This window comes from Pocillopora damicornis, chromosome 2, assembly GCF_964200805.1.
Source record: "Pocillopora damicornis chromosome 2, jaPocDami1.2, whole genome shotgun sequence".
Classification (NCBI taxonomy): domain Eukaryota; kingdom Metazoa; phylum Cnidaria; class Anthozoa; order Scleractinia; family Pocilloporidae; genus Pocillopora; species Pocillopora damicornis.
Window position 1 is genome coordinate 20397195 of NC_142671.1, and position 27377 is coordinate 20424571.

Here is a 27377-nt window from a genome sequence, read left to right on the forward strand (position 1 = left end):
TTACAGACAGATGTTGCAAGAAAATGACGATATGACTTAAATTAGGAATTGAGAAAATTTTTCTGTATTTTTCAATGTATATGAGGTATATCTTTGACTAAGTTCCTATTCTGTGTGTTTATTATATTCAGGCAACCTACCTCTACACATTCTTCCCATGTGATTGTTTGTTTTCATCCACCAGAGAAAAGATACACAATTGATGTTAGTGAATTTCTTTTTTACTTTTTTCTATCCACAAAGGTATACAAAGTTGTGGATGTTTGATCTATTTTCCCTTTGGATTAACCAAGTGAAGACCATAAAAGTAAGTTAAGCAAGAGCTGTTTAGGAGCTGCAAAAGAAAATTTACTTAGTAACTCGAACAATATTATGATGCGACCCTTTGCACCATGCTAAAATGCACAGTTTGCTATTCTATTCCTTCAGCATGTGTGCCACTTCTCTATTCTTGCCTTCTTTAATATCATTTGTGATCTATGACATCATAGACACACAGCAAAACAGAATCTATTTGTCAAATAGATCACTGATCTGGTCACTGAAGAATAAAGTGGCACATAAACAGCTCTTTTTTATCTTTTCTGTGGTTCAAAACTGAACAGTTGTTGGTTTAAAATTATTATAAACTTGCTGAATAGGATGCAACTCTTCAAAAAAAAAAAATTTTAATTAGGTAAAATATTTCCAGGTCAAACAAAAACTTCAAAACCAACCAGGGTTGAGATTCAATTCAAATAATAAAGCATCTTCTGATTGGATGAAAAAAAGGTGAGCTTTCAGCTTTCAGTATAAACCCTCTAAAATTTAGCATCAGTAATGACTCAGTTTCTTTTTCTTTTTCATAGAATGCCCACTCCCTTTAAAAATCCAGGAAAATCTTGCACACATTTCCAAAACTGTACCATATTATGCAAAGGGTTCCCTCTTTTCAAAATGTTTTAAAATGTGCCCTTAGTTTTATTTTTTTCTATGGGAGGGTTCCTCACCCTATGTACATCTTGGGAATGTCAAGCACTTGAGAGTTACTTTTTCATATTACAGCTATAGTAAAGTTTGATTTGGGGTTGATTAACTAAATGTCAAATTAAAGGTCCAGAGGAAAGGAACCGGAACACCCTAAGTGGGCTGAAAGATGGACTTAAGTGTCTCTTTAGCCTATAGTACCATAAAGTATACTGCAAAAAAGAAACTCAATCAATTGATAAATTTTCTTGGGCCTTTGCTAAAATGATGGGTTTTTTTATGTCTAACAGACAAATCCCTTGGCTCAGAAATAAGGGACTTGTGTCGCTGGGTTAAAGGTTTTGAGCTAATACCCCTTTAAAAAATTACCCCTTGACAAAGACATATACAAGTCAAGTACTCAGATCAGATATACCAACTAACCTGAGAGATCACCAGCATATAACTCATACTCAGATGAAAGAAAATAATCTTTTCAAAAGTTATAGTCTAATAACACATCAAGAAAATCCATTATTTGATGACATTTGTATTCTGAACATGAGACCTCACTTGCTTTTGAGGCATTATAATTAACAGTAATACACTGCTCAAAAGTCATTTTCAATCACTCATCATCTTTTCTTTCTTCTTTTAGTTCAAATATTTTGTTTGCAAATTCTATGGCCTTCTCTACACCTTCACATTTGCTCTTCCACAGTACAGGAATCTCATTTACTCCCCAGTAAGCTCCACTGATTGCTCCTGCCATGCTAGCAATTGTGTCTGTATCACCTCCCAAAGAGATGGCATAGTTAACTGATTCTTGAAATGACTCTCGTCCCTTGTGAAGAAATGAAAATATTGCAGCGGGAACTGCTTCCTCAGCTCTTATCCCATTTCCAAATGTTTCCACCACTGTCTCAGGTTCCAGTGTTTCACCTTTATTTAACAGTTCTTTCATTTCTTTTAATTTCTTGAAATAAGAAAAAGGTTTCTTTTGAGGTGAAGAAGTTGAAATGTGGCCACTAAGAGAAGAAAAAAAACAAATAAAGAGGAAACAAATGAATAGATAAATAATAAAAGAATACTACTCAGGCATACCACTACACATACAATTTTCTTATTATGTGGGCTACCAACACACAAGGATGACCCTGTACCCCCAGCAACAATTTCAACATTCTTATTGGCTCAGAGTAAATTTATTTGATCCTAAAAAGTTTCCAATGTGTGCATAAAGTTTAATTTAATATCTTTTAGTTTTCAGTATTCAAATAATTTCAATGCAGAAAGCAGTCATCAATGTTTTAGAAACTATGAATTGTGATCTCCCAACATGTACATGCTTGCTGGCTTTGAAAATACAAAATCTGCTCCAAATTGTAATTCAGATCATTTGATTGTCTACATTTATCATAACATTGATAAAACACTATTTCTTGTTCAATGTAGAACAGGGCACACAAAAATGATTTCCCAACCTATTTGAAAACCATAAATTACCAATGTATGTATTAATAAATTAAAATGCACATCGTCAGTATCAATATTAATATCAATGACTAACATCCTGATAATTTTGTCATTGGAATTATTTATAGTAGAAACTATCAAATATCAACTGTCATCTACTAGATCCCTTTTAAAAATTAAATCCATAAAAGTACTGAGTTGAAATAAAAACTTTGCTCATTATTACATTACCTATCTTCGTTTTCTTTACTAGATTCTTCATACTCTTCCTCAAGCTTTTTGGCCACTTCAAGGAGGTCATCAATAAATTTGTCTGTGTTTAAGTTTGGTGGTTCAAGGGGAAGAGCTTTGAATACTGCCTCTGCTTGCAAGACTGCTCCATTGACTCCATTAATGTGTGCATGTGTGATGAGTGCATTCTTTTGAGCATACTGTCAAAACAAAGATAAAATTTAAAAGATGTTAAGTCTTCATAGACTTATTCCTTCTTTGGACTTATTTACAAATAAAAAACATTAAGTGTGGCTAAAATGAAAATGGCATGCAAACCAAGACCAATATTTGAGCAGGCATGCGATAAAGTAACCCAGGTGATGTCTGTGCTGGTTGTTCAAGGATTGGACTTACACCAACAGACTGATAATTGCTATGCAGCAAATCCCATTAAATCCCATTTAATGCAAAACTTCAGTAGGAAGATTATTGGTTATCAAACAAGTTAGATTAATTCTCCATGGGGTCTATTTCAGTCCATCTGTTACAAGTAAAATCCTTTTGTGTATGTTCCATGCTACCCATGGAAACCTCCCCCCATCCTCTTGGGTTGGGATTTTGACATTTAGGCACTGCCTCAGGGTCAGGAGTTTGACCTGGCCACCATCTTGAAGACCAGGCAAGTCATCCAACATCTTTGAAGTCATCTGACAGCAACCCCATGAAAGTCACTCCATCCTGAAGCAAACCATTTGTAGGTGCATAGTAAGAAAGTTTAAAATAATATTGGAATAAATTTGTTCTTTACCAACACTGATGCGCTGGGGGGAGGGGGGGGGGGCAAGCAGCTTCTTATGAGTGGGGGGCCAGTAACCATAATTCTACAGTAATTGTTAGCATTAAGGCAACTGCAGTATCCATTGGGACCAGTTGATATTGGGTGATGTTTTCCGGGACTCCACCAACGAGGGGCTTGTCTTAAAACAAATGTGGATCTCGCCTAAACCATTCCTCACCTTTTGAACTTCTGATGAACTTCGACTATAAAGAGCCACAGGGGAGATCCTCATGGCTGCACCGTTTCCATAGGAACCTTGTCCATCAAATTGAGAGCGAGCCGGAAGTGTAACATCTTCGGGATTCGTATCCCGCAAACGCTTAAAGACTGTCCCGACAGCAGCACCATAGCCACGATCAGGCTCTTTGAAGAATTCCCGAACAAACGCTTTTGCCATGCTACGGTTATCGTACTTCTTTTCCTCAGTTAACGACTTGCAGATCGCTCGAGTCATCGCTGTATCATCCGTGTAATGGATCGGTTCCTTCTCGTCTTTGATTCTTTCCAAAGTGTAATCGGTAACTTCTCCCCATGGTAAAGTGCTGGAGACGCCTTCATAGTTTGATCCAAGGCAGTCACCAACCAAGGCACCAACAAGTGTTCCGCGAAACTTGTGTAACATTTTACTCATATCTACAAATCCTTCAATGCAAGGTGTCTTTCTACAGAATCTAGCATAATTTGGTCAATATTTCCTAACTCAGTTAAAAAACTTGAGTGTCCTAATCCAGCGGTTTCCCATGAAATCCCATTAGCCTTAGCAAGCAACAGCATTTCCATCATGGCGGCAAAATGTGTTTTTCCTTCGTACACCAAAATCGTCTTGACACCTCGACAGTTTTCGAAAAACGTGCCGTTTATTACAAAGAAGTTATTTCTTAATTCAAGAAGAAACAGATCTACATCAAATTTTTCGTATCCTCTTTCAGAAACTTTAGAGAAAGTCAAGGAATCACTGGCCTCGATTGCCAATGACAAACTCCCAAGGAAAACCACTAGCGTGTTTGTAGGAACAGGGCAATACTACGATCATGAGACCAACGAAAGAATAGTTGTAATATCTCTTGGAGAAAATGGAAACTTAGAGCTACCGATTGTCCTTCACGATACCTCCCTTCCTCGCGGTGAAGTTGATAAACTGGAGAAGAAACTGAACTCTTTGTCAGAGGTGGGTTCCGTTCATTCTGGCGAGTTAGACAGCGTGCAAGACTCTCCCTGGAAATTTGGATTTGCTTGTAAACCTTCGTTTTCTATCTTCTCGACCTCTGGATTTTGCTGTCAATTTCTACATTCAAGTGTAGAAGGAGAGTGCTTTAGAATCTTTGATGAACATATGCATTTGCATGAAGATGTACCTCTTTCAGAGATAGAGCATATCCAAGTTTGGCTGTCTCCAGAGCCATGGGAGGAGAGGAAACTACAACTCAAAATGAAGAATGGAGATTTAATTAGTGTTCTGGAAGACTATGAAGAGAACATCTCCAATGAAAATGGTTTGGCTTCCCTGATGCTAACCACTGAATGGATGGTGAAGGCTGCTGGACACATGTGTGTAACAGCCAGACAGTTTGGAGCCACCACAGTTTCTCTCAAACTTCCTTCTGTACTTAGAGCTGATGTCAATCCATGGGTGGCAATGAGAAACAAGATCTGGGCAGAGAAAAACAGTGAGAGTTGAGAACAGGAGGAATAGGCTCCATTGACAAACACAGGTGGGATTCAGTTAATTGATAGACTGGTAATGGGTATATATACATGTACACCTGTAAGACCACTTTGAACCCTTTCACTCCCAAGATCTTTTTAGTAATTCTGCTCACTGACTGTCATTTTTTCCTATGATGTTAGTTTAGAGAACTAGGTATTAGATCAACTAATAATCCCCTTCTTAAAATTTTTCTCTATTGTGATATTGTGAGGAGAAGTTCTGTTTTGGTTACTTGTGGGAGTCAAAGGGTTAAGACCAATTCCAAGAGATACTTTGATGTATGGTGACATTTATTTCTGTAATTTCTTTGATTACCTTTCTAAGAATCAGTTTGTAGCTTGTTTTCATTTACAGGTAAAAACATTTTATTTTTCATTTATTATTTGTGACCAGAGAATGCTCTCAAATTTGCTTCTTTCTCAATATGGTTCCTCATAGCTCAGTTGATAATTGTGTCCAATTAATAGCTAGGGGGGGGACTTGAAATATTTGGTTTGAGATGAGACAATAATCAGGATTTTTAAGTCCAGAATAGGTTACTTGTACTCCAATAATTGCTAATTTATGTAAACTGGAAGTTATCTTTGAAAAGGAGAGTGGTATTTTTAGTTGGGTGTACTGTTGAAAACATTACAATGACAACTTGAGAGGGTAGTTTTTGTGAAGGCGGCAAGCTACTGATTGGTTGTAGATATGAAATTGTGACTCTACATGTATACAGCTTAAATTTTTTCCCAACAGGGCATGCTCTCATTGGTTACCTTGGAATCACATGACATCTCTAACAAAGAAATTGTTTGAACTCAAAAGTCTGTGATTGGACAACATTGTAAAATCTTTGACAGCAGAGAATTAAAGGGTACAGTCACCCATAAATGTTGACTGTTGACTTTCGTTGCATGTGAATATGGTGGTGTTAGATTTATAAATTATCGAACAAGGGTGAGGTCAAGATGGCTGGATATTGGCCATGTTTTTTTTTGTGTTTATAGGGACTGAGGTGAAGTGGAGGTCTTAAAAACACTCCTCCCCCGGAAAAAAAAGGATTTACTCCATAGCAAAAATATTTTGCTTTAATAAGAGTCAAGAATGACTTGTTTATTTTTGAGCACTGGGAGAGGAAGCCAACTGTGATTTGCACAATAACAGCAGCAGAGTGCATGATAAAGTGGCAACACGCACAATAACAGTGGCAAAATGCACAAAGCTGGCTCAGAGCTATCCTGTTTACGCATATTTGAGTTGGTTGACTTGTCCTGCTTTGTGTGATTTTCTCTAATTTGGCCCAACACCCAAAGAAAACTGAGACAATGTACAGTCATAGGCAGTTTATGGTGAAGTTTGAAATCAGTGGATATAGTAGTAAGGTATACATGTAGACCTGTGGCACCAGGATGTAAAACTCTTCTTATTCCACATGATCATCAGTGTAACATTTTTGTATGTGCTTGTTCTACAGGGCACAAACTGTAATATCCAAGACAAAAAAATACATGAAGATATCACCATCAAGGGAAGCTGTGTGATCTATATCAAAAGTGTTCTAACTGGAGATGCTGAGTGAGTAGCTTTTGAGACTTTGTCTTATTTTTATCTGTTATAAATTTATGCTCTGGTTATCCTATAGACTGTGGTTTATATTCCACTTCCATTGAAATGTTTTCCTCTTGTTATTACCAATAGGTTAGTATTTTGGTTAGTATTGAAAATTTGAACAACTTCTCCCTGTGCATGCAACTACTATCTTGAATATTCCTCTGATTTTTGTCGTACTACGCAGTTTCAGTGAATGATATATATTGTAAATTGCCATTTGAAGTGAAGTAAAAGTCTTACCACATTTTCACTTTACGCACCTGTACACACTTGTACATAAAGAGCATTACTTGCAAAAGGGGAAGATTATTGAAATGGGTGTAAGAAATGTTTATCATGTTTATCACATGTACTTTGCACCTCCAATCAGTTATTTTACACATAATATATAATGACTATACAAATATGCTGGGTATGCAAATTACTATGTAAACGACATCATTCATTAATTTGCTAGCAGTTGGTAATTTTGAGATTACTGCAAAATGAAAATTTATTTTACGCTAAGAATAAACTTCTTTGTTTTATTGATAGACATGAATTTGGTAACAAAACTGCATTGAATTACAACTTCATTTTGTTATACATGTGCACTCAGGTTAAAGAGTGCATTATTACCAGCAATTATCTTTTTTAATAGTTTCATGAATAAGTTAAAGGGTTCATTTATGTTCTGCTTCGATTTTGCTAGTCAGGAGATCTTACAACTTATGGATGAGCAGTATATGCATGTATGGCTTAACACAACAAATTCCTGTCAACAAGTAAAATTGAATTAATAGAGGCAACTTAAAACTGATAGTAGATTGGCTCTCCCTGTTGGATGAAAATTCCTGTCTGTAATGGTGACAAGGCTCTGTACAGATCATTAATCACTTCTTAGCTTGTGCGGTTTTCTCTCATGTAAGATGGTTCTCCTAGGCAACATTCCTGCTTAAATCACCAAGTATTTATCTGAGTGTCCTTGTGCAAACCAGATATGACCTTTCACAAACACCCATTATTCAAAATGATAAAAAATAAATTGGATTTGGCTGTAACATGTGCAAAGAGATGTTCTTTGTTGACTGTTCAACCTTTGGTGCCATGATGTGTCTTGTAAACAACTCAGGAAATGCACTGTAAGAAAGTTTCTCTAACCACTGCACCATTCCTACCCTTTACTGTTTCACTCTCAGAAGTGATTAACATGAAACTTTTCCCTATAATATTCAAACATATTAGGTAGAAGTTTGTATTCTGATCTAATGCCAAATTATTATAACTAATTTACAAGGAAATGTGCAGCTAGAGGGGGGAGTTAGCAATCAGATCTTGGGAGTTAAAGGTTAACCCTTTTACTTTCATTAGTGACTAAAAAAGGAATTTCTCCTCAGAGAGCCAATACTTTTTCTAGTAGAAATGTGGTGAGAAGATAGAAATACATGAATAGAGTGATATTTCTTGATTGAACAACAAATTCTTACAGCTAAAATTATGTGAAATGGGTAACAGACAGTGTAGAGAATTGATATTTAGATCTTGGGAATGAAGAGATAAATTTATATTTTTTTACATTTATCATTAGAAATGTCTTTTCTCACTGGCCTCACTATTACTGAATCATGTCCCAATCTTAACCCTATAACTTTTCCTCATTATATCCGTACACAATCCAGAAAATAGGTAATGACAAAACTCAAACTTATCTGGAAGAAGTTGTTGTCTTGATCTAACACAAAATTAGCGCAACTAATTTACAAGGAAATGTGTAGCAGCTGGAGGAGAAATTTAACATTCTCATGTTGGGAGGTAAAGGGCTAAAAAAACATTGCCTGCAGCATCAGCACTCGAGGTCAAGAGTACTTTTGAAAGCATATTAATAAATCTATCTCTCGTATCTTTTTTTTAAATTATGCCATCACGTTTTGTAGATCTTAAAATAGTATGGCCGCGTATACGTACATAAACAACACTTGGAATCCAATGTTACCTACTACGGAACTCTTACACGGAAAGCTTACATCTACATGCATATCAGCTTTGGCACAATCCATTGATGAATTAAAACGCTGTTCCTCAGTTTAATTGTGAACAAAATTCGAAACAAATCAGAAACAAATCAGAAACAAATTGAATTAGTTAATTAGCTAATGCACTCTATTTTTAAAATATTCATAAGCTAATCTAGTTACCTCACGCTAGTGTTGTTTTCCCTTTTTTTTTTCTTTTTCGGTTTTTCCAGCCTGGCACATTTGGATTATAAAGTATTACCCTTGAAAGAAGGATGATTGATATTTACTTAAGTGTTCCAAAAATATACTAAAATATCAGAAGTGCAGTCAACCACTTACTTGCAAGTAGTATTTTGGTTAATTTTTTTTGTCTTGTATGGCAAGAACAAAGAGAACCAGGAGGGAAGGAAAAGCGAAAAGTTTCATGAAAATCCATAGACTCTTGTGAAACAGTGGGCTAAACTTCAGAATACCCCGCAACTCATTTACATGTGTCGGGAGGTTCTGAAGTTGCTCCAAACAGTGCAATTTGGTACGACACATTTCCGTAAATTTTGGAACAAAATTAGAATGATCGATGAGACGAGAACTTCTGCTCTTTTATGTTTTTTTTTTTTTTTTTTTTTTTTAAGAGAAGTTATTTTTATACTCAAAATTATTAATAGGAGTTAACGTAGTGTCCACAATTTCCGCAGTCTGTGGCAGTAATTTTGAAAGAAGATCACGAAATATACCACCCGCGCGTGCATTTTTTTTTAACAATAATATTATGACCTTTCTGATACCGTGATATAGTATGACTGTATGTGCAGACACGAAACAGTCGTCGGACTATGACCTTATATAGAGTAAAAGTGAACACCCATACAGACAGTGTATACATATTTTCAGTGCAACTAGTTTTTGGAAGAATCTTCTTAATGAATGGAATAAATTTTGCTCAAGAGTGAAAAAAGAATATCTATGTGTGATCGTTTTTTCTTCTCCTCGTTGCGAAAAGAAGTGATACTATCCCTTAAAAGGATTTGAAAAGAAGTGATGCAAGTGTCTTTTCAGTTTTTGTTGTTCTTAACCCTTTAACTCCTATAAGTGACCAAGACAGAATTTCTCCTTACAATATCAACACAATATCAACCAAACAAGTGATGAGAATAAAGAAAAATATCAATTGGGGGATAATTAGTTGATCCATTACTAAATTTTCTGAACTGACATTGATGGAATCGTATGGTTGACAGAAAGGAGAATTGCAAATTTGATCTGGGAGTTAAAAGGTTAACCGTCCTTGTTACGTTTGAGATTGTAATTACTCAATTATTGCTCTTTCTTCATCTCGCTTTTTCCCCTTTCCTTCCAACAATTCAAGAGATGGAGCGACGACTTTCCAGGCCAATTTAACAGTGTTCCCTTGTTCTCCCCAATTATCAGTCTGTGAACGAACCGTCAGAGCCCAATTAGACTTGCGTCACCGTTAAATACGATCGCACAATATAGACTTAGGTCTTACGGTCGTCTGGCAAAGGTTATGGTGTTGAATTTTGCACGGCTTTACGATTACTTTTTTTCCTTTCCGGCGCTCTTGAATCCTTTTAGTTACCACTGATAATCACTTGTTTGATCATTCTACTGCATAAAAATAGCAACGTAGCACTCAAGTGGGAGTATTTTTCCTCTTATTACAATACTGCTGTTCTTAGTCTCAGCAGTAATCAAAGTTCTTAGCCGCTTAGTTCACAATCAAATCACAAAATATCTCGCAACGTATCGGCAAATTTGCTCTTTCTTTTTTTTTCTTCTTTCACTCTCTTTTTCCTTTGCGATTTGTTTTTGTCTGTTGGTCCTAATGTGATTCCCTCACGCCCAACTGAAAAGCTTTCCTATCCAGGGAAATTCAATTATGAACTGTTTTTTTTTTTATGTTTGTAATTGATTTATTATGTATACAGTTTTGCGGGCTGTTTCTGTTGATAGTATCGTCATTTATTGGCTAATGGAATTACACTCGCCAGGTAAAGGCGTCTATCAGTTTGTCTGTCTGCAGTATATCGAGTGTCCCACGCAGCCTTCATTTTTACGCGCGAAGTTTCCTTACTCGCTTTACTCGGGTTGTGTCTGATCAATTGCCACAGCTGCCTTTTTACTGCTAATATCGCTAAGCTTCATCAAATGATCACTTCTCGCCGTTCTTAGTTGAAAACTAGCTTAGGCAGTATTCACTTTCTATTGCAAAACTGCTCACGTTCTAGTACACTCGTTGCGTGTTTAAATGTCGAAATGCGTTTAATGGATCGTTAATCCTGTTAATCACCAATTACGGTTCGGGTGATGGTTACGGCAGCCCTATGGCCTGTCCACAATAGCTGTTACAATGCCTCTTAACGGCCTTGTGAAATTCATAAATGAGCCAGAACGACCCGTGTGGTTAAAAATGTTCCCTAGTGAGAAGTTCGAGACTCGTCTAAGTTATTCTTTTGGTGTGTACCACGCACGTCTTCGCTGAAACGGAACAAAGTTGATCGGACGCGTTCCACGTACGCGCAAAGCGCTCATCTACCCACGTTTTATTTTATCGGTGTGTCGGATTTACAAAGGTGTTGAAAAATCTAGTATGTGACAAAATTAATTCGCGCCTCCACTTGGTTTAAACCATGAAATTTTTGGAATTACATGATTGTATTGCTCAATTTTCGTGGGAGGTCATATAATATAGAAGCAAATACGAGTTAAGATGGTAGGAATTTGAGTGGGCCGGGTTATCGGGTGCAAACGGGAATGTGTAAAAATTTTCCACAGAAACTTTTACGAGATAAGGTAAATTAGAGGAAGTGATTATGTTTGCTTTTCAAGCACGTGGCTGAGGTTTCAACTGTAAAAGGCGGTGATTTTTCATACTGCATTTATTGCTTCTAAGTGCGCAATTAAGCTTTTCTTTTTCCAGTTTTTTCTACGATATACTTAGCAACTGATTATCTCAAATAATAGAATGCATAACTGAGTCAATCTCAATTACAACTTCCTTGGTTACTGGAATAGTAGCGTTTTGGCACGTCTTCTTGTTAGGGACCATCATATTGCTCACACAGTTTACAATTGTCGCATCAGTTGACGTAAAACGCAAAACCAACACGGAATCTTTCAAGTTAAAACGCTTGGTAATTAGGTGGCGTTTGAGAAACGTGGGTTTTGACATGCAAACAATGGCATCATACAACGGAGCAGAGCCAACTGCATTTAAAGATTTCATTTGATTTTCGCCATTCTTGACGTCACATTGTGGTGTTTCAGCGCAACAGTACAATTTAGATGGCCTGAGGGTAAAAGCCAAACATTTCCGCTCCTTAAAATGACACAGATTTCGTGACTTCATCCCCTTTTGCGTTTTCCTATGTCGTTTACTTCGGCTACAAAAAACACTGGTATTTTGGAGAACGTGAGAGGAACAAGTCTCCTATTTTAGTCATTGGTCTCTCAGTCTTTTGATAAAGAAGTGGTTTGATATTGAGATGATATTGAGGAAGAAACCACGTCATGGTTTCGTGATTTGGTTTGCGTCATTTTTGCGTTTTGGGTGAAAGGAGATCATGATATTTACTTTTTACATTATCACGATTTTCACAGTTTCATAATATTTGTTATAACAATTTAAAATTTATCTTTGGCGCAGATATATCCCAAAGGCCTTGCTGCTTACTTAGACAAGGCTGATTAACTTAACTTCCCTTGGATGAATTTACTGATATGCATATCTCTTAGTCACTGCCGCGCATTCTCCGTAATCAGGAAAAATTAACTTCAGAAAACGGTAGTGAGGTAATCCGCTCAGATCTAAAACCCATACCCGACATCTTATCGAAATGCTTTTGTGGTGGAAATTTGCTCACGTCCTGCACGACATTTTTAGCTCAAACTCAGTCGATTAGTGTTAAATGATTAACTTTCGCTACAAGCTGCACTGGAGAAATCCAAAAGCGGCATCCCTTAGACTATGCTTGTAATCTCTCTTTGTTGGGGCAGAACTGACGCACGAACCCTCGTATACTGCTTTGATATAGGCCTCTTTGGCTTTTCACTAATTATTTCCCTTCTAAATCTAGTTGAATTTAATCCGATTAAACCAACAGTGAGGGCCAACCTTTACGTCGGGTACAAGTAAGGGAATTAGGCTGTTATCAACAAAGAACGGGTTTTATGACCCTTTGTCACGGCATTGAGGAATCAGTGACAACTTCGACCTTCTTCTTAATTTTTTAGTCTAATCGATGTAACCATGGCTTCCGTGAAGCGGGGTGTGGAATGAGGGATAGAAATTGTAGATTCTTAGCTTTATTTTCTTTTTTCGTCCGTTACAGTAACTAGGAGCCCCTTATCTATGAAAGCGATCGCTGACTGCTTGCGGTTTCTATCGAGTTCAGATCTTTTTGTAACCGAATTTGTGTTTTAAGATGTAGAGAAGAAAAGGAAGTCTTCCAAAACTCCAACCAAGCAGAAGTAGTAAAAGATAAACAGGCTAAAAAAACATTTCGTAATTTCGACTTTGACTCTCGTGTCCCCACTCCTCCCCTCCCCTCCCCTCCCCTCATGACCGCCATACTTAGAGAAGTCATGTAAAGGAAACGTTTGATTTGGATTGTCGGTAAGCTCTTAAAGCCATCTTTCAGCGACTGAAACTTAAAAGTTCGTCGCTGAAATCTTCATCACTTCATCACTAACCGATTTACTCGTCATCTGTGTTGGTGAAGTTAATTTTTCGTTGCTGATTGCAGTATCTACTCATTGATCATTTTCGTAATTCTCGCCACATGTGTTTTTGTTCTTCGCAGTGAAGTGGAAGATGTCAGGGGGAAGGTACAGATTACTTAGGATTGGGTCAAGTTTTTCGCATGTTTTCTTGAAATGCGTAACGAACACGCCATATAGAAAGAACAGACATTTCTTGACAAGCAATAGTAGCCTTTTCAGTTACAGTGTAATTGTACAGCAATGCTGTAACACCGCTATCTTCAAACGGATGTAGTTGTTACGGTGACTTGTTTCCGCTGGGTAATCCCACTCGTCTTTGCGGTGAGCTTTCCTTTCTGAACGTGATCAACTTGAGATCACTTCAAGTTTGAGGGAAATGCTACACTGGGGATGTTTGTCTTAGTAACGCTAAGCTAACACTCACGGTGCATTGATTTACACACGAGTGACGCACGAATGTTTTATTTTTGAAAAAGAATTCTTCAACAGAAAAAAATTTTCCGGATTATTCTCAGACCGCAATAGCCATATTCCCACGTAAATATTTCGAATATGAGCGTCTCTTTTTTGTGTTGACATCCAATTGCTTTCAAGATGGATAAGATTTATTCACGAGCAAAATTTCTAGAAATTCATTTTATTATAACTCCAGTTTAGCTTGGCGTTCATTGTACTCCCTTTCCCAAAAAGCTTTTTGAAAACACAGATGTTGAAACTCACATTTTCTGCCTTCATGGGCATGCATGCATCCTTCGAATCTCACGTCCCCTTGTAACTAGGTTAAGTTAAAGGAACAAAACCTGGCGTGCGAGACATGCTTAAAAAGCTGTTTCAACATGAACAAGAGGGTTTTGATTAGAAAGCTCGAAGACAGCTTTCGAGTGTTGTTACCTTTTTGTGTCTTTTTTGAAAAGAGAAGGATGTGTTCATTCAACCATTAAACCCAAACAAATCATTAAATCGGCGTACAGGATAAGTTCAAGTCCGCTTTAACGACCTCTGTCCCTCACGTTTTGTTTCATTGAGCTATTTAGAGCGAAGGCATTGTTATTCGTTCACAAATTACTCTGAGGCACATTTTATAAATAGAAAACTTGGATGGAGTTCAAATTGATTGTATATTCAATCGGGAACGTTTATTAGTTTCCACGCAGATGTTTCCTCAAAAGGAATTGGACAACTGTTCTCCCTTTTCCCTGTCCAGTTTATATTTTCCTCAAAAAACAAGGTGGAAAATGTACGGCACCTCAATAACAAAAAGGAGAATCTGTACGCTTCTTTCAGAAGTCTTATCCCACGAAGTCAATATTTGAAAGGTTTTATTTATTCGATAGTGCAGAATCATGTTTCCGCATTCCCCCCTTATTTCTTGAACCAAAGTCCTTTTACGGCGGAAACCGCTAAATCATTCTGTAAATTAGGTAGGAAAGAATTTCAAAGCTAAGGAATCTCGCTTATCACGAATTGTCAAAACAAGCAAACGGCGTATGCCTGTGAGCACGTCGTTGACTTAGAACGAATTTTGGTTAGCATTTGAAAGGAGAAACCAGCTTACACTACGACGGTTCGGATAACCGAACGAAATAAGCGTTTCTGTATACAACCCTAATTAAATAAAGAGGGTTCAGTTTAGTTGGGCTTTGTAAAAAGCTTAGACAAGAATAACGAACCAAAATATTTTTTGATAGCGTTGTTTCTGGTAATAGAGATAGGAAGTATGATTACTGTGAGCCCTCAGGCGTTTTGTGTCGGTTGATCAGTGATAGGAAATTTATTTACTGAAAAAACACTGATATAGGTTCGCAGAAACATTTAGTAACGTTTTCAACAAACTCGAAAATTGTAGAATACTCAGAGATTTTTTCCTTCCCTTCAGCTGCTAACCTTTGTACCATCGTCTTCTGGTGATAGATTAACGGAAACTGGAAAGGTTACTGATGTTTGGACAAGAAAAGTTAACCCATCGTTTAAAGTTTGTTTGTACAGCTTCCTGCATTATCCCTTTTAGAAAAAACCGTGGTGGTTCTTTTTTTTTCCCCAGCCGAATACTGTCGTTATTAAAATGATCTTAACTACTTAGTTTTCAATTCTTCTTTAACGACCGTGCGCTAAGCCTTTAGTCATTAGATCGATATTTCAACCGAAAACATTTACGGTGTTCACAGCTTTCTATAGTTTACTTTAAGCTATTGGAAAACGTTAAATTGATGCACCGTAATTGTGTTAAATTTTTGGTGTGTGTTATGTGGTATGGTATGTACAGGTATATTAAATATTTTGGGCGTTTTTGACGCGATTTTCTCGGACATGGATGCTACAATTAGCCCCAGAAGGACCTGGAGCCGAGGTAGTCTTTTAAAACAGATGAATCCCCTAGTTTGTTATTTTGGTTGAAATACTTTCTATTTCTGATCCACGATTTCCTTGATTATTTTCAGCGATTCGATGATTTGTTTTTACTTTTCATTGCATCAGTCTTTTTTGTTCTTAATCTCGTTGCGTGAACAGGATCTGAGACCATTTCAGTTCAGAAAGGAAACGTTTTGTTGCCAGCACAATATTTCAGGATATTTGGAGTTGCTATTTCCTTTCATTTTCAATTTGGTTTCTTGTTTTAATCCTATGAGCCAAAGAAACTCCTTTTTCATAATGAAAAGGAAACACATTTTTTTTATGGAAAGCAATATCTCGGTTTCGACCTGACCTGTTTTGTTGTTTAATGTGTTCGGTTAATGTGCCAAAAGTCTTTTTCACAGTAAGGTTTTATAAGAAGGTATTGTTTTTCTTGCATGGAAAGGCAATACTTCCTTTCATTTAAATGATTATTCAACACATTTTCTTGATCTGTTTTGCCACTGTAGATTTGTGTAACACTCCTCAGTATGGGAGTTATGTAAGCAATTCGCTCCCAGAGGGTCAGAAATGATTTCCGGTAAATTTGTAAGATAAATGTCCCTCACTTGAGTGAATTTAAACTTGTGCGATCATATATTTGGCTGTAAGCTTGGGCAAAGCTATTCCTTGAGCAATGTAGCTGTGAAATCCATTCAGCTACAAAATGGGGGCTCTAGTAAAATAGCATATTAGAATTAAAGACTCCTTTGCGAAACGACAATTTTTCAACGTACAGAACTGCGAGGTGAGCTTCAGGTTTTTCTTTGTGTGTTGAATCCAGTACAGGGAGATCATGATCCTTTTGTGTACTCAAAGCAATACTTGAAACTTGTTTCGGCGGCGTTTTTGTTCTAAATTCGAGAAAGGTACGTCACCAAATGAGTTTTGGTGGTTTGGAGACAAAAGAAAGAAATCAGCTCCAAAATGGAATACTTCAAGTGCTAACTCACTGATTACTGATTGCTAAAACAACACCGAACATCCTTTTTTATTACACTGTTTTCAAATGATAACAGCTTGATGAATTGACTAGAAGTTATTTTAATGCAAATTCTTTGTTTGGTTTGGACCGTTGGTTGTTTGGATTGTTTAGATCCCAATTTCGAATTTGTTAACCGACGTATAATAAATACTCTCATGACTACTGATTGTTTTCTGTTCTCTGGTTTTGCGTCAAGAGAAGCGTATTTGAAGTTATTTTCCAGTGTAATTCAAAGGTTTTCTTTTAAACCATGAGACAATAAGGGTAGCCTTGTAGATGATAATAATAGGGATCAACATGCAAATTCTCTCCACAATATCAATATCTTTGCAGGGTAACAGGTGTCGAGAAGTCAGAACCGTGATCTTTATGCATAGTACGACACATAAACACTGAATTCTGTGTACTACCCTCGTTGAGCAAAAATTACAATCAAATTATGTTTTCGAGTTCAACAAAAAACTGAGGTCGTTGATATGAACAAAGCCGCTTTATTGGAAGAAAAATCATTACCCAATTTACCAATTGTAAATCGGTCTCAATACGTCATTTGCAATATTGGGTCTTGCAAAACAATACCTAATAGTTGGCGCACGAAATATTGTCTACCTGAATACTCAACATTCGCTTTCTTTCAATTCATGCGTAATTTTCTTAGTTAGAGGTTGTCGTAAACCTTCACTTAGTCAGTTCAACTAACATACTTTTTGCAAGTGTACAACAGTGATGTCTGACTTTGATACGAACTATATGTCCGGAGTGGCAGCCATCGTGGCGCCAGCATTATGCCATATCCTGCGATTTTTGACTGTCAATTTTCAACCAAAAACCACCAAGTGGAAAATTGCAGCCGCTGAAGTTGTGTCTGCTGATCGACAGGAAGCGATCTGGTTGAATTGTGGCTGTTCTCGAAAAGCCTTTAATGCAAATTTCAAGCTTCTTTTGATTTTCAACTGACAACTTGTTCTTTGATGGCTTTCGCAACATTAAAACATATCAACCGTAATCTAAACAATTATGAAGTACCCTGTCACGAGTAACCATCTCATTTCGAGTATATGGACAAAGTTCATTTGACGTGACATTTGGTGGGAGACCCCGAGGAAAGAAAATTAAATTAACGCCGAAAATCGAGACGATGGTTAAATGAAACGAAAACATAAACAAATTTTAAAGGTTGATTGATTAAGTCGTGGGCAGTCATCGGAAGGAAAATAGCAAAGAAAACATCTAAATGTTGTCTTTTGTTAGACCACTAGTTAATTTGGAGCCGTTTCCCGTTCTATTGATTCACTTACACCAAATTGGACACGATTGAGAGCGCGAGTTCGTGTCGATGGAAAACAAATCTCGTCCTCCCTAGAGGGTGATCAAGTTGATTTGCGGTTCGTGACAAAGCCGACCAATGAGAGATAATACCGCGCACAAGAAGCGCTAAGGCCTCTTGTCATTTGTCATCAGTGACTGGGTGTGGACTTCCGTTTTGAGTGGGTTTCTTTTGTGTCGTGTTTATGTAGGGCACCATTTGCATTTTAATCTTTCGCAACGGGAAATTAAACTTGAGGCTCTAAAGCTTTTGTTTTGGCTCCCATCTTTTCAAGAACGTAACTCGTTAACGGGTGTACTTGCGTTTAGATTGAACTTTTTTCTCGCACTTAAGAGGCGATTAACTTGATCAAACGCAGTGGCCAAGTTCTCGGTGTGAAAGGGAAAACCCACTGCCTACGTAAGTCGGTGATCGTTCACTCATAGAACCGGAACTAAGTCCCGCCATAGCATACCATCATTTCCGTTAAACAAGTTTATCACTTGAGGGATTTTAAAGCTTGAATTACAATAGAGAATAATCGACCTCGGCTAAATATAAATTACTCAAAACAACGGACTACAAAGGAGTGAGAAGGAAAGTGTTTGGCTTGTGAAACAGGCATTTTTTTGCTTATCGAAGTGCTGCGGCAAGATAATTTACTTCGCTGCGCACGTTCGACTGGCGGGTTAATTGAATCTTTAGAGCTGTAGAAAGAATAGCCAGGATTACACGACAAATTTATTCTCAACTCGTCGAGTGTCCTTATAACGCTGAGAGAGAATATTCATGCGCTGGATGAAGTCTTGATCGCTCATTGTCTGCCAAAGCATTAGCACTGCCGGGGAGTTTTCTGCGCCCGACGGTTTGATAGGAAATTCGCGGGAACTCTTTTCTGGCAGATTTGATAAAAGGAAACATTAAATTTACCAAGCTGATAATCGGAAGTGCCACGCAAGCTAAGAAAGGCCAGCCCATTATAATACAGTCACGACGTAGGTCGCCTTCAGTTTGAATACAGTGTCAACACTGAATGGTCGTCGGTGGACAGCGAGCGAAGACTCGTAGCTGAACATCGCTTAATGGCAAAGCACAACTGATCACAGAAAGGCTCACGGCTCTTTGAACTCGATGAAACACGAAGGATTAAGCAAGATGATGATGCACGGTACAACAGAACGAAATAATTTCACCCTGGTCGAAAACAAATTGCCTGGTTTAACTACGAACTTTTCTTCAGCCGGCATACCCGAAGAGAGTGATGCGGATGATTACTACCCATTTGTGATTGGACACGGGTCGAGTTTTAAAGTCGTCGACCCCAAAGTGTACAAACATCTGCGTCGACATAATATTCAGCAAAGGGTACCTGTTAAAGTAGCAGACTACGGGAATAAACCGACAGTCGGGAGTCGGAGAACACGCGCTACAACGAACACTAAGTTATCGAGTAGTTCGGACGATGCGGACGAATACTGTGAACTTTCACCGCTTGCGAAAGCGCCCCCCATACCGTTATCTACTCTCCGGTCTCAGCCCGTGGAATTAAAACCCAAGAATAATCTCATGAAAGTGTCCAGTTTCGAGCGGAGACTTTACACAGATTGTTATTATTCAAAGACTAAACCGTGTCTGGTCGAGAGCCAGCCGAGCTCTCCTAAATCACGACCTACTACGCGACTTGTGGACACTAGCTCATTGAAAAGCGAGCGCAGGGAGAACTCTTCACAATGGGCAAAAGAAAAGCAGGAGCCCCTCTTGTGTGGTGTGGAAGCAGACGAGATCATAGACTATGCCACTTGTATGTGTTGTGTTAAAGGTGTCTTTTACCACTGCACCAAAGATAGTTATGATGAAGGACAACTTGCCGATGAACCGTGTTCGTGCGCGGGGCCCGTCAGCTCGTGCGCGCCTCGCTGGGGTTGTCTTGCTATTTTATCACTCTTCATTCCCTGCCTATGGTGTTACTTACCCGCTGTGGGCTGCAAAAAAGCCGCCACGAGCGTCAAGAAGAAGAAAAAAACCCAGAAACGCTTTAAACAATTTAACTATTCGTAGATGAGGATCCCTTAGAGCAGAACATTTTGACTTCATAAGTCAGACTATTGAGGTAATTTTCGTAAAATATACCGCCGTATTTTACGTGCGCTTTTATATGAGTTGAAATCGAATATTTTATTTACCGGGTGGTGAATGATTTGTTAGAAGTTTCAAACAGATTTTCGTTCGCATGGCTGTACTCTTTTACTGCGATTTGGTGTCTATTAGCGCGCGGGGAACTGTTATCTATACTTCTATTAACTCAAATGATGACAGCGTCTGTGTTTCATGTCATTCTGTTTATCGAAAGTTATAAAATGAAATCAGACTTTGAAGATCTTTAAGGGATGACTGATGGATTAAGAAATTTCCTACTGGTTCGATTTCAGGCTATCAAATGTTTCTGTTTTCCCAAGGGCTTTTTCACTCGCTAATCTATTTTGTCTGTTTTGAAAAATTTGTTTGATGTCTTTTGACGGACTCACTTTCACTCGACTTAAAATACACACAGTATTATAATATGCGAATATGCAGCAATGTAAAAAGGAAAATGTTTAGTTAAATTATGAAGCGCAGAAAAAAAAATTATAATTTATGAAGTTATTAATCTCTGTATTTAAGTTTTCTCCTGTTTGACTTTTGTATGTAAAATTGCTCCTTCTCTGAAGACTTGTTACTTCAAGGTTAAGATATGCGGAACACTCAGAGAAGAATGGAATAAATCTGGGTGGTTCAGGATATGTTTTGTGCCTGGTAATTTCTTGTTCGTAAGTTTTCAGCATTCCTTCATTAGTTAACTACCTCGTTCCTTCCGTTAGGTTAGTTAGAACCCGCCTCCCAAGTTGTGATAAATGTATTTCAGTTTTTGTCTCAACACTTAACCCAAACTATTACATCATTTTGAAAAGCGCGCAATCCTTTGCTTTATTTAATGCAATCGTGGCTAGGTATCTAAAAGCGTTGGCGATGTTTCTATGGCATAATTTAATCTAAGCAAATGAGTTGGCCACAAATGTTTCTTTCCTTGTGATAACAAAAGAAACTTTAGCATGTGACGTGCTGATACTCTGTTATCGCGCTTTCAGTCGGAAACGGAAGTGGGAGGCGTCTAATTTCGATACTCGATGTTTCTTCACAGCGCTCAGTGGTCAGTGGGCTTCCGCTGGCTCTCTAAACGTCTTTTCGTCCAAAATAGATCGAAAGAGAGCGATATTTGCCCGTTTTAACCTTTATCTGGAGCATTTGTATTATTACTGTGAGCATGAATCATTTATATGTAATATCAACTTTCGGATCCTTTCGTTAAGTTGTTGAATAGTTTTACGCTGTCCTGAACCTTTTGTTGCGCGCAATTTTGATAGCAGCACGAGTTCCGTCTTTTGACAATTGGATATCAAAACGAGATGGATAATCCTTAGTTTCTGTGGAGGATTTTAGCCTCTCGCGCCGCGATAATTGAAAAAAATCGTCGGATTGAAATATTGTTCGTCAAATGCGATAAGTATGGTCAACGAGGAAAGTGTAGTGTAAAAGTTTTCATTTTCTCGTCTTTTCAAAATTTAGTCGTTCAAGTTGTCAAGCACAGGCACCACTTGTTTCTTCACTTGGGTTGACTTCAATTAATGGCGTAAATGGAGAAATTTTAGTTGCGTGCCTCAGTTAGCTGAAGATGATCTGACGGAAATAGGCTAGTAACCTTCTGATCAAGGCTTAAAAAAGAACTTGAGTCGTTGAATAGGCTCAAGTTGTTGTTATTTTCTTTATCGGAGAAAAGCGTTTACTTCTATCACAATATCGAGTTTATCGCCATGCTTTTATTTTTGTTTACGTCAACAAGACTCTATATCGTGAATCATTTATTTTACATTGTGTACACTTGCACCTCGTGTGCAGCTTGCAAGTTTAATGAGAGTTCAATTTTGACATAATGCTTTAAGCTTTTATTAAGATTACCATCTTGAACTCTCTCGTATAACTACCACGCATTTAATGATCGACACATTTCGGTAGGGAAGGTGCAGATTATTCAGGTGGTTACGCTAGTTCAGCCATAGAGCCTGGCTGGGAATTTCTCATCGTATCGAGCCGCATTACAATGGAGTAGAAATTAAGTGTTTAACCCTGACATCGCGAACTGGCTAATGCAGCCATGATAATTTTGGGCCCGCAGCTTCGAGCCATGAGAAACGCTTTAACCACATAATTTCAAAATCCAAGGGGTATCTTTCACTAAATACTTACAAATCATTTGAAAACTTTGTTGGCATGTAAATGATGTGTGGGTTGCTTCTCCACGCACTGCTTTTAACAATTCTTCTCTGGTTCCGCTATGGTTTCTGACGCCCCATTCTCACTAAATAGTAGAGGGCGTCATAAGACTCCATTGCAAAGGCGTGAAAAGGCTTAATTTTATTAAAGTAATAAGTATTACTTAGTGCTACAAAACATCAAGCCAAGCTTTTCACGCGTTGAATGACAGATTGGTATCATAGAAATGTCGAGCACTTCGATTATTATGTGATGTCTGTAGACGTACTCAATCAGTTCAGTGCCATGGGTGTTTTTTGATTAGAATGAAAATAAACATACTACTCGTTGCTCAATTTACTCTATTTATCGTGAAGCTTTATAAAAGTCGAACCTCAAAGTTCCTCCCATCTTGAATAATGTTTATGTATCGCCAGACCTCTTCCCGCTTTGAAGCGAAATCGGTAACCACCACGATCTTATTCATCTTTCCCACGACTATCATAACTGTTTTGAAAGTTTTTAGCCATGCTTTGTATAGCTTAAGTGACTCTATCAGAGTTGCAATTTCTTATAATATTGAAGTGAATGTGACATTGAGCTGCCTAAACGAATTCTTTCAATATTTTTCCCTCTACGGTACTGAAATAAACAATTTGTAACAATGTGTTAAAGTATGAGGCCAGTCATCGCCAATGATAATCAGATAGGATCTTATAAATTAGCAGGTTGTCCTCGAAATGTATCATCTTTTTAAAATTTGTCCCATTTTGCCGAGCGTGAAGTTTCAGGGAAGGTTTGAGATATTTGAAAAATTCATTAATATAAGTATGTTGTTTTGTTGTCAAATATCTGCATCTCGTATGTCCCAGAAATTTTCTGCTATTGTTTTCCTTCGCCCTAGAAGACTGACTTCGTGGGACTTGAGTCTAGGTTTATCTTGAAACAGGTATTTTATTTCGAAAATGTTTTTGTTTAAACGGAACACTGCTATCGAGTCTTGGGTCTAGACGAACAATATTAACGGAAAAAGTGTACGAATCATTCAGGATGCCACTTCACCACGAGAGAACTGAAGTTTTAGTATTGGGATGATATTGTTGTTTCGCTTTGATAAGGTAAAACCCCCTTGTCGCTTGGAGCGGAAGGGAAATCTTGACCTTTTTATAGTCGAGTTTACGACAGGTTGCATCGAGATGGTCAGTATTGTTCATCTTGAAATCTAAATATATCTTTGTTTTCGAAGTTTTGGAACTGAACAACAGGTCATTAAAACAAGGGAGGGGAAGGTCAGGCTTTGTGAAATGTACCTCATAGCCGGGGTGAACATATGACTTCCTTCTAAGAAAAACAGGGCGTTGGCTCACGAGTTTCCTTTAACTGCCGTATGAAATTTCCTAGTCAATACGCTAGCCACTATTTCTCCGGTATGCAATTTCATAACGTGCTAATCACGCTAAATCACGAGCGAGAGTTCAGTCAACAGGAAATTTTGCCTGTGGCTAAAAAGGCGTTTCTTATGGTAAACATTAAAGTCTTCAACGAAGGTGAATCGTGACAATTTGAACACGGACTAAAGAAATGGCGAGGGACTAAATGACTTGTTTTTTGTCATACCTCACAGAATATTAAAAGATAGAGATACAGCTTACAGGGAAAGTAAAAAACAGTTTTTGATATTAAACGGAATTAGTGTGCTTAACTCGCATGCCTTAAATGCTTACGCACTGAAACTGAAAAAGAATTAATGTGATTTATCCTTTCCGCCAAACAGTTTTGGCACAATTATTTAGCTGTACTTACAATTCTGCTGAGCATTTGTGCTGAACAGTATGACGCTCTAATTAGGACATAGTTGTGCCGCGGACATACTTTTGTAAACGAACTGAAACTGGAAGGAAGTGCAAGCCCAATTTTGAGCTCGTGGGATCCTGCATTAGTCGTTGTTTTTCATTGTTGTTGAAGGCGTTGGCATATCTCTTTTCCTTTCCTTTATTAGAATAGCCGGTATTCTTTGCGACTCAGTTCTGCTGTCACGTCCCACAAGTGTCTGTTAAAACTAATATATGAGTTCGTATGAGTTTTTAGTTTGTAGAGTAGTTAGTAAACCAGAAAATGCGCCAGTGTTTTCTAGCGTTGCGCAGCGCATAGAACAAACAGCGAGTAAGTTCTGGCATAGACTTTTAATAAAGGTGTATTATGTTGTCTCGTTAGAATGAAAAAAATAGCATGCTATATATGCCTAAGTTTTACATTCAGAGGAAAATGCTTGAGCTAACATCTCGTTTTTGCCGAAGAACTGTAAATAACTGCAAAGAAGTAAAACATTTCTAACGTCGAAATCTGATTAAAGCCCGATCGTAAAGCGTCGTGAACAACGCTAATCGATAACGAGAAAATTAATGCAGGTAGAAAAACACCAACTGAAAAAGTCTCTGAAACCTCAATAAAGATCTGATGGAAAAGTTAGCCAGCTACTTTCTCAGAGAGGAGAGATATGGAAAGCGGGTAGACGCTAAAAAGATGTTTAACAAGTTGATTCTCAAATATTGATAATCCGACCGGATGATAATATTACTAGGTATTCGTGCTCTCGTGACTTTTCAATAGCGGCATTAAAACTTTCGAGAGCCATATTTCCTTGCTACCCTCCCCCCCCAGGTTGGTTTTCCGTCCTATCGTGGTGAAACGTGACTCTGTCTTGTGAAGATTGCGGCTCGTGGGCACGAGAGGTCTAGTTTCGCCCACTTGACTAAAATAAGGTTTTGCGGACGGACGGGTCGCGTGATTTCAACCAGAAATCAATATGATTTTCGTGTGCCGCCGCTACTTTCCGCCGTTTCGTGACAGAAATCTCGTGTTGCTGGGACGTGCCATCTGGGTTTTCAAGTTTCATACGTTTCAAGTGTCCTGCTGTGTATGTTTTGGGCGAAATTTTTGTGTGCTCCACACGCATCAGGATAGCAAGAAAAAATACAGACAACTAAGCAATCTGTAATTTTTAATGAAGCACCTCGAAGGTATAACAAGATTTACATAATTTAATAACCAAGACGAGGATGATCAGGATACTACTCATATATTCTATATCTGTACATCTTACCCTACAGCACACGCCAATTTTGTTTTTAAGGGTACAATTCATTTGTTTATCGTTAAAGATACATAGAACATACTGGTTAACCTCCATGGCTATTTATATTTTGCTGTGCATGTTTTTGTTCTAAAATCTTCAGCTGTTCATACTTCTTCCAGCGGTTTTTTCTCGTGCAGACCTGGGAGGTTATCCCGTCACTTGGACCCCACGATATATCCTCCCTTTCCTTCCTATTTGGAGTTTCCTGTGCTCTATTGCTGCATTTATGTATTTCTCGTCCAAAACACCTCACGAATTTAAGATATGAACTGGAAAACTGATAAAACATTACTTAACAAACAAACGTGAACTGATTCGAGTTAGCTCGTGATAATTGCATCAAAAAGTGACGCTGTCTAACCTCTGTCGAAGATAGAAACTACTTCTTGTATTCTGAAATCCTCAACAATGTCAAACCAATACTCTCTGAATTTGTTCCCATTTTAAGACCACCTCCTGATATCTATCAAAATCACGAAATTCTTCTTTGCTCTTACTAAAAAACACAAAAATGAATCGCAATTAAGAAATTAAAGTTCAGATAGAAGGTTGGAATTCTTTTGGGTAAAATATGTTGTCCTTATGATCGCTTTTGAAGATTTTACCGTGCCACGAAAAAACTGAGGAAAGAAAATATGATCTATCAGGTTTATCTTGTTACCTGAATTGTAATGGTCATCAGCGTCGCTGTAGAGATACTTAAAAAAGCGAACGGACAAAACAGGGTTTTACTAAATTTAACTCATGACCTTCAACAATATGTCGAGAATCTACGCCCCGCAAAAGTCCCACGGGTTTCTCTATAAAAGAACGTTTTGATTTTAAAATAGCTGTAACCGATCTCTGACTGTAACTGTCTTTGAAATGCTACCCTTTGGAAGGCATAGATTTGGCAACACGTGCACTCAGGTGATTGATTTGTGTCAATCACTGACAGCACTAGAGACCTTTACTTGTCTACTCGCTGTGTTGCAAGTTTAAACCAGACTTATTTAGTCCCAAACTAGACTTGCGTCCTAACTTAATTTAGATGATAAGTTAAACACTGCTTTCGATCGTTTAGCCCGAAGTCTTAAGTTTAGTGGGATGAGAGATTTGATTAGAGCACGTAGTCACTGAAACATTTGTAGTTTGTAAGCCTCATGCATATTGAAGGAAATAGGAGTAGATCTGACCTTTTTTCTTTCCCTCTCTGTCTCTCTCTCTCTTTCTCTCTTTAGGCATAGGATGATTAATCGTTTTTGCTTTCGATCCGCTCGTATCGTTTCTGCTTCTGTCCTCGTGAAATGGCATGCTGTGCGTTTCAGGTCCATCCTCCCTCGCCGCCCCCCGATTTTGGCACACAACTCACGAGCTTTCAAAAACTTCATACTACAGATTACCCAGGTTGTAGCTTTATTCTGTTCTTTTTGCGTCAACAGAGACAATGTTGATTTAAGTGCCGCGAGTAATGTGACATGTTAATGAAGAACCAAGGTTAAAAGCATGAAGCCTTTAAGCTCGGCCATGCCATGCCATGCCTAGCACTCCCCCGCAGTCCCAGACTGGCGTAGTCAGCAATGTAATCCCTGTTTACCAAATTTGATACATTTGATGTTATTTTACTGGGGGAAACGTGTGGTATCTTTCATTCTAACAGGAAGTCGTGACCGAATGAAAAGAGTCGCATTTTATCCACACAAAACACTGCATTAGGAAACAGTTGTTAATTGTCTTGAGGGATCTTTGATCCCCACATGGATAGCAAAGAAAATAACTGGTT

General features: G+C 38.0%; 3 protein-coding genes and 2 long non-coding RNA genes across 6 annotated transcripts in view; 2 read left to right on the forward strand and 3 right to left on the reverse strand.

Moving 5' to 3' along the window:
• Nucleotides 1-203: 203 nt before the first annotated feature.
• LOC113681348 (ADP-ribosylhydrolase ARH3) lies at nucleotides 204-4241 on the reverse strand. The gene is made up of 3 exons (XM_027198445.2): nucleotides 3651-4241; nucleotides 2653-2852; nucleotides 204-1973 (listed from the first exon to the last, which is right to left on the reverse strand). The coding sequence occupies exons 1-3, from the start codon at nucleotides 4101-4103 to the stop codon at nucleotides 1574-1576; spliced, it is 1053 nt and encodes a 350-aa protein (XP_027054246.2). The 5' UTR covers nucleotides 4104-4241; the 3' UTR covers nucleotides 204-1573.
• Nucleotides 4238-27377, forward strand: part of LOC113681346 (uncharacterized) — a 42760-nt gene continuing 19620 nt past the window's right edge. The window contains exons 1-2 of one of the 2 annotated variants that reach the window (XM_027198443.2): nucleotides 4238-5184; nucleotides 6640-8358. In XM_027198443.2, the coding sequence (XP_027054244.2) occupies nucleotides 4254-5150 (897 nt within the window). In that variant the 5' untranslated portion in view covers nucleotides 4238-4253 and the 3' untranslated portion in view covers nucleotides 5151-5184; nucleotides 6640-8358. Of the gene's footprint in view, nucleotides 5185-6639; nucleotides 8359-27377 lie in introns of those variants that run through there. The other variant, XR_003447183.2, reaches the window with a different exon arrangement.
• LOC149050268 (uncharacterized) lies at nucleotides 6236-9238 on the reverse strand. The gene is made up of 3 exons (XR_016183751.1): nucleotides 9110-9238; nucleotides 8951-9030; nucleotides 6236-6647 (listed from the first exon to the last, which is right to left on the reverse strand). It is a non-coding gene; the product is annotated as an uncharacterized LOC149050268 (long non-coding RNA).
• On the forward strand, nucleotides 18464-20972 carry LOC113681345 (uncharacterized). The gene has a single exon (XM_027198442.2). It carries the CDS (start codon nucleotides 19324-19326, stop codon nucleotides 20248-20250), a length of 927 nt encoding a protein of 308 aa, XP_027054243.2. The 5' UTR covers nucleotides 18464-19323; the 3' UTR covers nucleotides 20251-20972.
• LOC113681349 (uncharacterized) lies at nucleotides 25464-27331 on the reverse strand. Its single transcript, XR_003447184.2, has 2 exons — nucleotides 26791-27331; nucleotides 25464-26111 (listed from the first exon to the last, which is right to left on the reverse strand). It is a non-coding gene; the product is annotated as an uncharacterized LOC113681349 (long non-coding RNA).